The 15,055-nt window shown below is 45.6% G+C and overlaps 1 protein-coding gene across 1 annotated transcript in view; it reads right to left on the bottom strand.

Moving 5' to 3' along the window:
• The window catches only part of LOC141167052 (complement C3-like), a 139,690-nt gene that overhangs the window by 38,864 nt on the left and 85,771 nt on the right, over positions 1–15,055 (bottom strand). The window contains exons 25-29 of the mRNA XM_073654378.1: positions 11,944–12,019; positions 11,250–11,409; positions 10,321–10,422; positions 8,527–8,677; positions 8,162–8,325 (exon numbers count right to left, since the gene is read on the bottom strand). Coding sequence (XP_073510479.1) covers positions 8,162–8,325; positions 8,527–8,677; positions 10,321–10,422; positions 11,250–11,409; positions 11,944–12,019 — 653 coding nt within the window. The remainder of the gene's footprint in view (positions 1–8,161; positions 8,326–8,526; positions 8,678–10,320; positions 10,423–11,249; positions 11,410–11,943; positions 12,020–15,055) is intronic.

The raw sequence follows: 15,055 nt of genomic DNA, 5'->3' as shown, positions 1-15,055 counted from the left end.
ACCGTCTGCCATATCTTGTGCATCCGCGGCCTCTTCATCCTCTGTGACTGGGGGGACAGCAGTCACACCTGTTTTGGGGCGCAGACCTGCCACCTCTTTACCCGCAACAGCCAGCGTGATTGGCAGGTCATCATTTTCTTTGGAGGTGGTAACACCAGCTGGTCTTGAGCGCTGTCCGACATCGATAGCACCACCTTTGGATCAAGGCAACCTAACATGTCCGCCTGCATCTTCCTCACAGACTGGCAGTTTGCCGGGGACACCCTTATCAACCCCGTCTAAGCACAATAGCCAGCCCTCGGTCCCTCAGATGTGGACAAGTAAAAGACCATTTCCTCCTAGCCATGAGAAAGCTAAGAGGTTGAATTTCACCATCTGCAAGCTCTTGGCTACAGAAATGCTGCCTTTCCGCCTGGTGGACACAGAGGATTTTCGAGACCTTATGTCCGTCGCAGTGCCCCAGTACCAGATGCCCAGTCGGCACTACTTCTCAAAGAAAGGTGTGCCTGCGCTCCACCAGCATGTCGCACACAACATCACCGCTTCTTTGAGAAACTCTGTGTGTGACAGGGTGATTTCACCACAGACACTTGGACGAGTAGGCATGGACAGGGGCGTTACATGTCGCTGACTGGGCACTGGGTAACTATGGTGACAGCAGGACAAGGGGCTGCTGTCCAAGTCTTGCCGTCCCCACGAGTTGTGCGTCAATCCTCTTTATGTCAAAGTTCCTCCACTGCTTCTGCCTCCTCAACCTCCTCTCGGTCTTCCACCTGCACCCAAAGCCTGTCTGGTCATGCCACAAGCTTTCTAACTGCGCAGAAGGGATCCTGCACACCTCCTTACTATGCTGGCAGTAGGGCTCAACGTCATCAGGCGGTTTTTACATTGAAATGTCTGGGAAATGTGAGTCACACAGCTGAGGAGTTGTGGTCAGCTCTGGAGAACCAATTTCATGAATGGTTGTCTCCACTGGACCTGAAACCAGGGAAGGCCGTGTGCGACAATGCTGCAAACCTGGGTGCGGCCCTTCGCCGGGGCAATGTCACACACGTGCCTTGTATGGCTCACGTGTTGAACCTGGTTGTCCAGCAATTTTTAGCCCACTATCCCAGACTAGATGGCCTTCTGCAGAGGGCACGGTCGCTGTGTGCTCACTTCCGCCGTTCGCATCCCGCAGCTCAGCGACTTACATCTCTACAGAAGTCGTTGGGCCTGCCACTTCACCGGCTAAAATGCGATGTGCCTACCCGGTGGAATTCAACTCTGCACATGTTGCAGCGACTGTGGCAGCACCGACAAGCCCTGGTGCAATACGTTCTGACGTATAGCCTGGGCCAACGAGATTCAGAGGTGGGGCAAATCACGCTGGAGGAGTGGTCTCAGATCAGGGACCTATGCACCCTTCTGCACAGTTTTGAAATGGCGACGAAGATGTTTAGTGCTGACGATGCCATTATCAGCATGACTATTCCGGTGATTTACATGCTGGAGCACATGTTAAACAGAATTCGGAGTCAGGTGGTGGCACAAGAGGAGGTGGAGGAAGTAGAGGAGGAGGAGTTGTATGCGGAAGGGCTAACATCTGCAAGGTCCAGACGGTCGGCAGCACCAAGGCGGCAGGCATGTGAGGGTGGGGGAGATGATTTTACCAGGGCGCATGGTAGCAGCCAAACTAGTGAGGAAGGTGCAGGAGCCCAGGAAGAAGTGGAGGACGAACTGATGGAAGACTCATCAGATGAGGGAGACCTTGATCACATTTCTGTTGTGCGAGGTTGGGGGGAGAGGACAGAGGAAGGAAGCATGATTGTTACCTCGCCACCAACACAACAGGGACTTGGTGCTCCTGGATGCGCAACACACATGAGTGCCTTCTTGCTGCACTACCTGCAACATGACCCTCGAATTGTGAGAATTAGAAATAATCCTGACTACTGGGTTGCCACACTGTTAGATCCCCGGTACAAAAGTAAATTTGCAGAAATTATTCCTGCCATAGAAAGGGATGCACGCATGCAGGAGTATCAGCAGAGACTGTTGCAGAATCTTACATGTGCTTTTCCACAAAATACCAGTGGTGCACGTAGTGAATCTCACAGTTCCAACTTGCCAACCGTGGGACCGTCAAGTGTTCAGCACTCAAACCGTAACAGAACCACAGTATCTGCTGGTAACATCAATTTTGCGGAATCATTTCACCACTTTTTTAGCCCATCCTTTGCAAGGCCACAGGAGACAAGAAGTCTGACACATAGTCAACGCCTAGAGACGATGGTACAGGAGTATCTCCAAGTAAACATTGAAGCCACGACTGTGTCACTGGACCCTTGCTCTTTTTGGGCTTCCAATCTGGATAAATGGCCGGAGCTAGCCACTTACGCCTTGGAGATCTTGTCATGCCCCGCAGCCAGCGTTCTGTCTGAACGTGTGTTCAGCGCTGCTGGTGGTGTGCTGACAGATAAGCGCACGCGGCTCTCCACTGATAATGTAGACAGACTCACGTTCATAAAGATGAACAAATCATGGATCCGAAACCACTTTTCTACCCCTGTGTCATCCTGGGGAGAGTAAAAGCTTGATGATTGGTTAAAATCACCCTACCAACCGTTTTAAGCTTTCAAATTACTAATCACGTTTATCTGTATCTTGACTGGAAAATAATTTGGGCTTTGTAGCAGTGTGCAGCACTGATCCTATTAGGCCATCTATAATAAGCTTCACCAGATTTAAAATTAAAAATAATTTTTAGCTGCATCTAGCCCGGAAAATAATTTTGGGGCTCCGAGATGCGCAAGACACATAAGTGCCTTCTTGCTGCACTACCTGCAGCATGACCCTCATATTGTCAGAATTCGAAGTAATCATGACTACTGGGTTGCCACACTCTTAGATCCCCCAAACTTTTCGATCAACCTTTTCATTTTAATAAAGACCAAAAAAATGGTCATTTTTGAAATTATAAGCATTAGCAGGTTGTTAGAAACTGAAATCAAACAGTTTTCAACTCAAAACTTTATTCTAGGTGATGTTACATTTTCACATAGGACCCCTTGTTCGAAAGGAGCTTCTGAACTCTCTCGTCCATTGAATTTGTCAGGTTTTGGATGGTTTCTGCTTCAATTGTTTTGCATGAGGACAGAATACCCTCCCAGAGCTGTTGCTTAGATGTGAACTGCCTCCCGCCATCATAGACACTCCTTTTAATGATGCTCCAAAGGTTCTGAATGGGGTAGAGGTCAGGGGAGCATGGGGGTCACACCATAAGTTTGTCCCCTTTTATGCCCATATCATCCAGAGACGCAGATGTTTTATGTGCAGCATGAGATGGTGCATTATCATGCAGAAAAATGATCTTGCTGTGAAATACACGGTTCTTCTTCTTGAACCATGGCAGGAAGTGCTGTTTGAGAAAATCCACATACATTATGGAGTTCATCTTTAGCGCCTTCAGGGATCCTAAAGGGGCCGACAATCTCTCTCCCCATGATTCCAGCCCAAAACATTACTCCACCTCCTCCTTGTTGGCGCTGTAGCCGTGTTTGCGTGGGGTGTCCATCAACCAGCCATCCTCCACTCCATTCATCTGGACCATCGAGCGCTGCACGGCACTCATCCGTGAACAAAACAGTTTTGAAATCAGTCTTCATGTAATGTTTGGCCCACTGGAGCCGATTCTGCTTGTGTGAAGTGGATAGAGGAGGTCGACAGGATGGCGTATGCACAGCTGCAAACCTCTGAAGGACCCTGCATCTTGTTGTTCGGGGGACGTTGGAGGCACAAGCAGCTTCAAAAACTTGTCTGCTGCTATGACAAGGCTTTTTTGCCGCTGCTCTTTCAACCTGACGTAATTGCCTGTAGGAAAGAGTCCTCAATTTGCCCTTATCAGCACGCACACGTGTGTACTGTGAATCAGCTACATACTTCTTGATTGCCAAGACACTTCATCCTGATCATCGCACAATGTTGATTGTAGTCATGCCTTGACCTAAACACTCCACAATTTGTTGCTTCTCAGCAGCCGACACATCCTTTTTCTTTCCCATTTTGGCAGAAAATGTAGGCTGCTTAATAATGTGAGAGAGCCTTCTTAAGTAGTCTTGCCTTTCATTGGACACACCTGCCAAACTAATTAGCACAGGTGTCTGCAATTGCTTACAGTGATATAAAGAGCCCTGACACACATCACCATCAATGAGTTTAACTGACAAACAAACAAATTCTTCCCTTATCACTCCTAAACACTTTTTGCATAATAATTTGGAACGCGGTGTACATGTGCTTTTCCACAAAACACCAGTGGTTCACGTAGTGAATCTTACAGTTCTAACTTGCCAACCGTGGTCTGTATGGAATTGTTCAATAAAGGGCCCAAAATTAAGATAACATAGATGGGAGAGGTCTCTATGAATAGGAATTCCTAAGTATTTGATACCCTGTGAGGGCCAGGCAAAGGGAAAGTTGGACTGGATGGAATCCTATATGGATTTAGGGAGGGAGACATCGAGGGCCTCAGACTTCGCTGCATTGATTTTAAAATTTTACCATGTAACAAAGTGATCTATTTCAGCCATAACAGCATGGATGGATATATGTGATTGAGTGATATATACTAGGACATCATCAGCAAATAGAGAGCACTTGTACTCGGTGCCTCCCACCTCAATCCACCTAATATTGGGGTTATGGCGAATTGATGAGAGCAGGTGCTCCGTCACTAGGATGTATAAGAGAGGGGACAGAGGACATCCCTGCCTTGTCCCATTGGTGATTGTGAAAGGTGATGAAAATGTTCTGACGCACCCCCTGGGCCTTGGGACACCCGGAGCCGGACCCTTTTTGGTGGATGCTGGTGCTTGTAGTCTTCGTGGCGGCGATCCGGTTCCGTGGCTCAGGGCGGTCAAACCAGTGGCGGAACTATTTATGTGGTTTTGATGTTTAAATGTCCGACTACGCCACCCGTGGATTGCGGTCAGAGTGAACCGCCGCTACAGGGCAGACCGCTAAGGCTGGTGTTGTGGGTGCAGCAGAGCGTAGCATAACTCCCCACGGGAGGAGTATAGCCTCAGGGCAGTGTATGCGGAGGATGGGGGTGATGGTGCAGGGCAGCAGCAGTAACGACACGGAGTCAGTGATGCAGTTCAGGGCCTTTACTCACAGTTCTTATTATCCAGACCACGTCTGCAGGTAACGGCTGCCCACGTCGTACTGTGCTCACCAGGTGAGGGGCTCAAACAACTCCCAGATAACTTTGGAGCGCTTCACAGGACCCCCTTTGTGTGTCCTTTGTCTGGCCTTTCTTACCAACACTTCTGTCCGGCTGCCTCGGGCCTCCTCTTGGTAAACTTGGCGCCAGTTTCCCTGACCCTATGTGGTGCCTTCCTAGCGGGTGGAGCAAGGGGCTGCGCCACATAAAATGTCAGAGCCTCCGGTTTCTAGCTGAGGGTCGTTTCCTGCCTCCACTAGTTCGGGGACCGGTCTCCCCCTTTGGCCTGACCCCTCCACGCAGGTGGATTCGGGCGTGCGGTGGCGACTCGCCCGTCCGCACCCCTGGGATCCCTTCATTCCTCGTTCCTGGAGCCTTCTCCGCTCCTCTTCCTTCCTTCTCCCTCTTGCAGGCCTGGGCCTCTGTTACTAGGCCCGCCTCCGGAGCAGAGCTCATGCAGAGCCCCTGCTCCCTGCCACTTCTGCTCAGACTTCTCTGCACTGAACTAAGATGGTGCCCACCTTTTATACTCCCTTCTCAATGCACCCAGGAACTGCTTCCTCCCTGCTCCTGCACTGCAGGGTTCCCCTTCCTCAGTGTTCCCTCCCCCCACTCCAGCCAGGGACAGGGACTGTCGTGCCCATCTCAGGGGCATATTGGTCGCCCTGCCCCACGGCAATGTGGTGTAATGCATGCAGGTGTCGGGTCCTGATCCACACTCCATCCTTATCTGAGAGTGAGATATCACACCTCTGGGTGAGGTGCAATACGTCTGTAGCAACCGAGCCCTCGGTGCTACAGTTCCATTTATCTTCAGCCTAGGTGACGTATTGTGATAGAGGGCCGTGATTTTGGCTATAAAAGGGTCCCCTAGACCACTACCCCAAGCTTTTTAAGAGAATCATATATGGCGTGCCAGGAGACTCTATGGAATGCTTTCTCAGCATCCAACGAGAGTATCTACTTACAAATTTTTAACTGCATCTAGCCCAGGAAATACTTTGTGCCTAGTAGCAGTGTCTGCTAGTCAGCGGATTATCCCGGCTGTTAAGCAAGCTACACCACCTGTAGTTTGGACACTTAATTTTTTCAAAGGAAATGCTTCGGGACCACGGGATACTCAGTGAAGAGCATCAGGAGGCACCCCAAGGCATAGGGGCTGGGACTGGCACTAGGATGCCTTGCGGTGGACAGCCGAGCTCGATCCTTATAAAAGCTTTTTAACTGCAGCAGCTTTAGTGGACGCTACTGGAGCTGGAATTACGCGGCTGCTGGCATGAGACTTGCCCTCCAATAGATCCTTGTAAATGGATTTAAAGTGTATTCATTCAAATTAGAGGGACAATTTAAATTAAAAAGCTTAGAGCTGCCTCCACCACAGGGGGGCTCTCTCGACCCACCAGCGGACAGGCACCAGTATTGGGAGAGGGGGGCTGGCCGTCAGGGTTCACCGCGGCTCTGGCACAAACCCGGCGACACGGAGGTGGCACGGGCAGGAACGGACTGGCCGTCTCGGCTTCTCACTTTTTGGATTTTAGAAGGGAATGACATGCCTATATCTGTGTCTCCCCCTCCTTTTACTCCTCCACCTCTTTTCTTTTCGCATGACTATATGTACTTGTCACTTTTCCATGTGTTAGTTGTGTCTTCTGAGCAGTTTGTCAGCTTTTGGACACCTTTGAAGGTGTTTTCTATGTGTTTCTATGTGTTTTTGTTTGCCTGCCATTGGTTTTAACGGTGTTCGAAGGTGTTCGACGAACAGTTCGACGAACAGTTCGGCGAACACACGGGTGTTCGACGAACCGAACCGAACTCGAACACTACGGGGGTGGCTCAACACTAGTAGGGATGCCCCCTGTAAATTATTAGCTTCTATGAGCAGGAACTTCTCTCTTGTAGACTGAAAGCTCTTCTGGATAGAGACTTTTTTTTTATAAATTGTAAGCTCTTCTGGGCAGAGACTTCTCTCCTATAGGTTGAAAGCTCTTCTGGGCAGAGACTTCTCTCCTATAGGCTGTAAGCTCTTCTGGGCAGAGACTTCTATCCAATAGACAGTAAGCTCTTCTGGGCAGAGACTTCTCTCCTATAGGCTGTAAGCTCTTCTGGGCAGGGACTTCTCTCCTATAGACTGTAAGCTCTTCTGGGCAGAGACTTCTATCCTATAGACAGTAAGCTCTTCTGGGCAGAGACTTCTCTCCTATAGGCTGTAAGCTCTTCTGGGCAGGGACTTCTATCCTATAGACAGTAAGCTCTTCTGGGCAAAGACCTCTATCCTATAGACAGTAAGCTCTTCGGGGCAGAGACTTCTCTCCTATAGGCTGTAAGCTCTTCTGGACAGAGACTTCCATCCTATAGACAGTAAGCTCTTCTGGGCAGAGACTTCTCTCCTATAGGCTGTAAGCTCTTCTGGGCAGAGACTTCTCTCCTATAGGCTATAAGCTCTTCTGGGCAGGGACTTCTCTCCTATAGGCTGTAAGCTATTCTGGGCAGAGACTTTTTTCTTAGAGACTGTAAGCTCTTATGGGTAAGGACATCTCCTTTAGAATGTAATTTCTTATGGGAAGGATCATCTCTCCTTTTGTCTTATTGTTTGCTCACATGTTCAGATTACTTGTCATTTTAGTTGTTGAACCTTCTCAGTTTTGATAACCACTGCAGATTTCGTTGGTGCAATAATATTCTTATTGCACCCACATCCTACACATTTACCATGAGTTCAGAGAATATTTTTCTCTGGTGGGTGCAAGGTAGACAAGTCCAGACTATCTGTCAGAATCATGGTTCATGACTGACTTCCTCATCAATTCTTTTAGTAAAACCATCATGGTAGTCAAATTCTAAGGTCAATAGTAGGCTGTCGTCTCTTCCCAAGAGGTTTTGCTCTCTTTCCAGTTCCTATGACAGGTAACTTTGACGGACCTAAAGTTAAGTAATTTTCACAGCAATTGAATCACATACCTGTGTTGACCCCCAAATTTCTCCATAGTATCTCTGCTCTGTTATCCATTTCACCAATGGTCTAGCTTTCTCAAATTCCTTCAACTTTAAAAGTGTGAGAAGCGAATAGGCGGTAGCCTCAAGGGATAAGAAGCGTGAGCCTGGTTCATCCCAGTAAGTATTAGCTGGAAAAAAAAATGTAAAAATAAAATAACTGTTACCAAAACCTACTATTACTCACATTGGTTATATAAACCACTAAAAAATACAATTACATATAAAAAGTCAATTTGAAAAAACAATGGCTTTATAATGAAAAAAATATATGATTTCTATAAACTGGAAACATTATAAAAACTACTGGTGCACAATTACTGATATTTTACCTGTAGATTTAGACATTAGTATATTGATGTCCTTGAGCTTGTCAGCCTTAGCCAGCGCATAGGAAGTAATGGCCACAGAGTAGGGTTTGTCCAAGGATTGATAATGCTCATTCAAATATTGTATGGCTTTGTCAATGCTTCCAGATAGACTCTGTATATAATAAGGGAAGTTGTTAGATGTATGAATATGCAATTTATGTATATAATATAATATATGAAAATATAATATTTGCTCATGGGGGTGTTTTCACTTAACGGCAGACTGTGTGGTAAAGACTGGTATTGCAATAAAACATATCAGTGGGTATTATGATTTTAAGGGTTATTGTGGGGGGTGAGTTGTGATAAGTGATAAATCAGTATTACGTAAAATACACATTGACACTTTTCTATGCCATGTACATTCGCTCTCAATAATATTGATATATTAGCAACTATATTAGGGGTGTTCAATAATTTATCTACATGAATATGAAAACAAAATGTTCTAAGTAAATTGAGCTGATTACTTTTCAATGTAATCCTTGACTTCAACACACTTATTCCACTTTGCCTTCAGTGATCAGATGCCCTCAGAATAGAAGGAAACTTCTTGCTCCTGCAAGAACCAAGTTACTTGCCTCTTTGACTGAATTATCATGAGGAAATTGTTGCCCATGAAACATTTCCTCAGGTTTTGAAATAAAAAATAATCACTGGGAGCCAGGTCCAGACTGTTGGGTGGATGATCCAGCTCCATAAAGATGTATTCCCTGATAGCAACTTGTTTTTGTGAGAAAGTGAAGCAGTATCACATTTGTAGACCACTTCCAATGACATTTATCTTCAGTTCATAGAATACTAGAGTTGGAATGGACCTCTAGGGTCACCTGGTCCAATTGGTCCAATTGTGTTATGTAATGGTTTCATTGCTGAAGCACAGGTGTTTACAGTAATTGTTGTCTTGTGTGGCATGAATTCTAGGAATTAAATGCCTTCTGCATCCTAAAAAACTGTTACCATGATATTTCCAGCTGACTGCTGGACACAACATTTCTATGGAGTTGGTGACCTCTTGTGCTTCCATAGCATGGACTCTTGTTTAGTCTCAGGATCACGGTGGTGGACCCATTTTTCATCACTACTAATAATTTGAGAATAGAAATATCCATGATTTTCTCTAAGTATGTCTAAATTCTCTTGGCTAAATTGCTGCCGACATGTTTTTGAGTGGGCGTCAACATTTGTGGCACCCACTGGGAACTTACCTTTAAAATCATGTAAACATTATGAATGATACTGGAAGCTGTGTGAAATGAAATGCCTAATTCATGAGCTATAACATTAACTTTGACCGGATGATCTTCCAAAATTATGGGCTCCAATTACCGCACATTTCTTTAGAAGATTCGACAGGTTATCCTGAACAGGGGTCATCTTCAATTGATTCCCTACCCCACTTAAGCTGCTTGACCCAAAACTTTGCTTGGTAATAGGAAGGTGCATCATCACCATATACAGCAATCATCCTTTCATGGATTTCTTTCTTTTCTTCCTTTATAAGGAATTTAATCACAGAATGAAGCTCAAAATCCCTCACTTTCTTTGTAGAGTTGCAATGTACTGTACTTGCTATCCTATCACTTGCAGCGCTTTCGTCATGTCTCAATTTGCACAGAAAAGCTCATCTCTCTAACACTGACAAAACATGCAGGGGTAGATAAGTCATTGAACACCACTGGTAGTTCCTAGAAGGCTAGACTTTGAAAAAGTGTGGAAGAGCTGAGTCTTTGTTGGGAAAATGGAAGGACTTACGCCAACTTGATCATTACAGGAATGTGAACTTGTCAGTAGGGCAATAAGAACAAAGGATGTGAGACTAGAATCCAGCTCAGCAGCACCACTTTTTACACCACCCTATGTATAAAAAAGACAGAATACAGTTACAAAATATTGTTTCAAAAACATTAACAATTGCTTCTTAAGAAGCTATGGATTTATGATAAACTACCTGCAGCCAGAAAATATGTCTCTACCACGTGTCATGTACCTTCATTCCCTATACTTTTGAAAATGTACAAATTGTCTCTCCGCAGAATCCTGAGCCAATGAGCTCTATCGTGTGTGATGAGTCTGATGACATAATTTTCACTGAGCCAATCTGATATCTGCCATTCATGTTGTACCGCCCTTTCCCACGAAACCCTAAAATACAGTTGATCTGCAGTTGCACCTCCCTCCTCCTCCTTGTATTTTCACTCTGTGGATTCAGTTAGCACAAACTTTGCAACTAAACCCTTTAAATAATCATCTGACAATGCATGTGAATAAAATATACTAATACGCTATTTATTTAATCAACAAAAATATTAGAGTGGGGAAAATTTAATGAGACGCAGATTTTAGAATCCACACACTGGTCATTTTTGTTGAGGCTTCCAAGATTGAATACCATGGATTATTAAAATCAAAGACAAATGTGGCTTATCCGTAGCCTCATCTATTAACCAATCCATTGATAAAATTTGTGTTCCAGCAGAGTATTTAATGAACCCTTAGCGTTATGGATGTTTAAAATTACTTTCATGTGAACATAGTCCTGCTTTTACTATGGACACAAAAAAAGAAGGTTGGCTTTTCCTAGGTGGTTGCCCTTACTGATTACCAATATTACTGGATCATAAGTCAAGAGAAAAAAGTTCCAATGTAATAACAATGCAATGTTGTGAGGTTTTTATACATACCACCATCTCCTGGTGATAGACATGTGCATCTTCTCTAAATTCCCCATCTGGATTTTGTTTATTTAAAATGAGCCACTTCACTGAATCACAAATCAAATTTTTCTCAACATCGACCAGACTTGAAGCCAAGGAAAACATTTTGACCACATAAGCAGTAAGCCTAAAAAAATATCATAATGTCAAACAGAAAATAATAATAATCAGAACCACTACTTGGACAACCCTTTTCTCATTCTTCATGTTTGGTCCCGTTAAAATAAAAACACCTATACTTACCTCCCGTGGTGGTGCTGTTCCAGCAGTGTCAGGACTCATGTTCCTAGGGCTCCCGTGCGGTTTTTATGATAATGTCACCTCCTTCGGACGTATTGAACTTCAACATGAAGCCAGTGCCGTGGTTGCTCTCTGACTTCATCTTGATATTCGAATTGTCCACATGGTTTGTGATGCTAGCGCTGATTGGGCATAGGGCTCATGTGTCCTAACAAAAACAGCACATGAGCCCCGGGAACGCGAGTGCCGACAACAATGGAACGGGAAGTGAGTATCGGTATTTTTATTCTAACGGGACCAAATATGAAGAATGAGGAGGGGTTGTCCAAGTATTGGACAACCAATTGGACATTAATAGATGCTACACTAAATTACAAGGTAAAAATAATACTGCCAATTCCTTACAATATTTTAAACATACCATGTGCTGGAAGGTGTGGAGATCCAGGCTCCATAAGAAGCATCTGGTTTTGCGAATGCCAATTGTTGAATTATACCTGTCAAAGAAGGACACATATCAATGTTGACATCAAACACAAAAGCTGTGCTATCATGTAGAAGAAAAATAGTGCACCTGTGTCCAGGTGCTCTCATGAATCTGGACATGCAGGACATAAATAATATTTAACACCCCAAGGTTTATGTTTTTTGAGAACTACATGCTCAAACTATTTTGGTAGTGTCTCCATGGTTCTTTACTAGTGATGAGCGCGCACTAAAATGCTCGGGTACACGTTGCTCGGGTCGAGCAAATTGGAATACTCGGGTGCTCGACCCGAGCTACGAGCCCAATGTTAGTCTATGGGAAACTTGAGCATTTTTCAGGCGGCTCCCCCCGGCGGTCTGCATAAGGCCTAAAAATTGCCCAAATTGATGGGAACAGTGCTAAAATGACATGGGAACAGCATGGGGAAGACCCCTGGAAGCATTTCTGACTCCCAGGTCACTGATGTCAACAACGTTGTCAGAGTATTACGCCACTTTTACGGATTGACAATAAAAGAAACAAAAACAAAACCAAAATGGATTTTCCTGGGAAATATATTAAGGAACATCCTTTCCAGGGTAATGACGTGTATATAAGGCAAAATAACTAACCAAAACAAAAAATACTCCTCTACACCTTGGGCTATGTTCACACGTAGCGTTTTTGATGCGTTTTTGCACGTTTGCATTGCTTTCAACAAAGACAAATGCATTCACTGGGAAATGTCATTTTAACATTTTACAACCTTATCTGGCCATGTGGTGTGTGACACATCATCAGACACATGCATACAGTGCTGAAAAGACATGGGAACAGCATGGGGAAGACCCCTGGAAGCATCTATGACTCCCAGGTTACTGCCTAAAAGTGTGCCCATCATAAGTGATCCTTGGCGCATGCGAAGATGCCTCCCGCCATGCACCTGTCATTGCAGACTTGCAACAATCACCATCCACGTCCTTGTCCGAGTGCAGTGTTCAGTTTTCCCTACCCCATTCCTTGGAATGCAAGCACAAGTATGCAGCCAGTCACCCACCCACCCACAGGCTGCAATACGTTACTGCCAAATTTTTGACAGCTGCTTGCACTTGAAATGTGGCCTTTTAGACTCATGGAGGCAGAAGCTTTTCATAACCTCATTCCAGCGGCGGCCGGGTGTCCAAACTCGGTCACAGCCACCACTATATTTCCCGGTATCGCCTCCGCCTTCCTCAAGCACGGGTCCCACAAAATTACCCATGCCCTTCCCAGTGCACTTACTGGGAAGGACCGCCTAACCACAAACACGTGGACAGGTGAATGTGGCCAGGGATGGTACGGAGCCAGTCCACAGCTTTTTTTTGCTGAGAGTTGTATTTAGCTCGGTGAAAGGACTGGCATAGGGGGAAAACGTATCTACCCTGGGTGTCATTTCTCCCAGGAAGTCCTCTAATGCAGCTCGTTGCAGAAGCAATGGCAGCCCGTCCAACATCAACTCGCACTTGTCGGTGGTGCTTTGACACACATCTTTCTTTGCGCATTTAATTTCATGAATACAGAGTTGAACAATGGCCTGATCTGCAATGCGGTTTAAGAAATAACATGCATAAGTATGTCTAATCCACATTAAAAAAGCAGCCATAGAGTGTCCGGGAACCCACACTTTTCTTAGCCAGGCCTGCTTCTCGGCAGGGTTGGATGAGCCCACCAGAGAACCGGAGACTCCTCCGGTGGGACCTGGCTTCTGCTTCAGGAGAGTTCATAGTGCCTAGGTGAGGCCATGATGATGATAGAGGCCACCATCTGTTTAGTTTTCTGTTACTTGGAATTCAAGTGCAAGTTTGCAGCCAGCAAAACAGGCCGCAACACTAAACTGCCAGATTTCTGGGCAGCTGCTTGCACTTGAAATATGGCCTTTTAGGCTCATGGGCCCGGAAGCGGTCCACAATCCTATGGCGGCGGCGACCGGGTATCCATACTCAGTCTCCAGCCTCCATTATTTTTCCCGGTATCGTCTCCGCCTTCCACAAACACGTGTCCCACAACATTACCCATGCCCTCCTCAGTGCACTTACTGGGAAGGACCGCCTACCCACAAACACGTGGACAGGTGAATGTGGCCAGGGACGGTACGGAGCCAGTCCATAGCTTTTTTTGTTGAGAGTTGTATTTAGCTCGGTGAAAGGACTGGCATAGAGGGAAACCGTATCTACTCTGGGTGTCATTTCTCTGTCACCAGGTTCCGCACATTGTCACACATGACCATGCCTGGCTGTATGTTCAGCGGTGAGAGCCACAGATAAGGCTGCTTTGTTACTGCTTTCAACAACTCTGCACCGCTGGGCGGTTTGTCAATTAAGCATTAAGCATGTTATCTTCAGCACAGCCTGTTGCCGCTTGCCCAAGGCAGTGCTGCAGTGCTGTCAGCTTGTGACTGATGTGGTCATATCGGAGATGGAGGAGGAGGTGCAGGAACTGAGCAATGTGATTACATTAAGGTTAAATTGGTGACGCCGTTTTTTATACCAAAGAAAGATCCTATTGTTTTGGGGTTTTTTACGTTATTTTTTAAGACAAATGCAATCACCGGGAAATGTAATTTTAATATTTTACAACCTTATCTGGCAATGTGGTGTGTGACACATCATCAGACACATCCTGTTTTATTTATTATGGAGGGACTCTGAAAGTCATAAAGCCTATTTTTATAGGGCCATCAGATGGCCCTTACTATTCTTAAAAGGCCAGCAGTAGGCCCTCGCTATTGTTAGAGAGCCATCAGCCGGCTATGCTTTGTTGTTCCCATTATTAACAAGTGGGTCTCCTATACTGTTATTGCATATCCAGTGACTGCAAGGGCTGCCAAAAATTTGGACGCAGCCCAATACCCCTTTGAAGAGACATAGAGGAGGGTCTCAGTAAAAAAAATGTTCCCATTGTAAAGGAGCGGGTTTCCTAGAGTGGTAATGCCCATGCTGTGACTCCAAGGGCTGCCAAAATTTGGGAAAAACCCCACTAAGAATTTAAAGACACACAGAGCAGGGCCACAGTAATGACAAATTCCCAT

Source organism: Phyllobates terribilis, unplaced genomic scaffold, assembly GCF_046119375.1.
Source record: "Phyllobates terribilis strain yellow unplaced genomic scaffold, ASM4611937v1 Scaffold_11__3_contigs__length_659146591, whole genome shotgun sequence".
Lineage (NCBI taxonomy): Eukaryota > Metazoa > Chordata > Amphibia > Anura > Dendrobatidae > Phyllobates > Phyllobates terribilis.
Note: the sequence above shows the minus strand (reverse complement) of the source record. Positions and strands in the feature narration are given on the sequence as shown.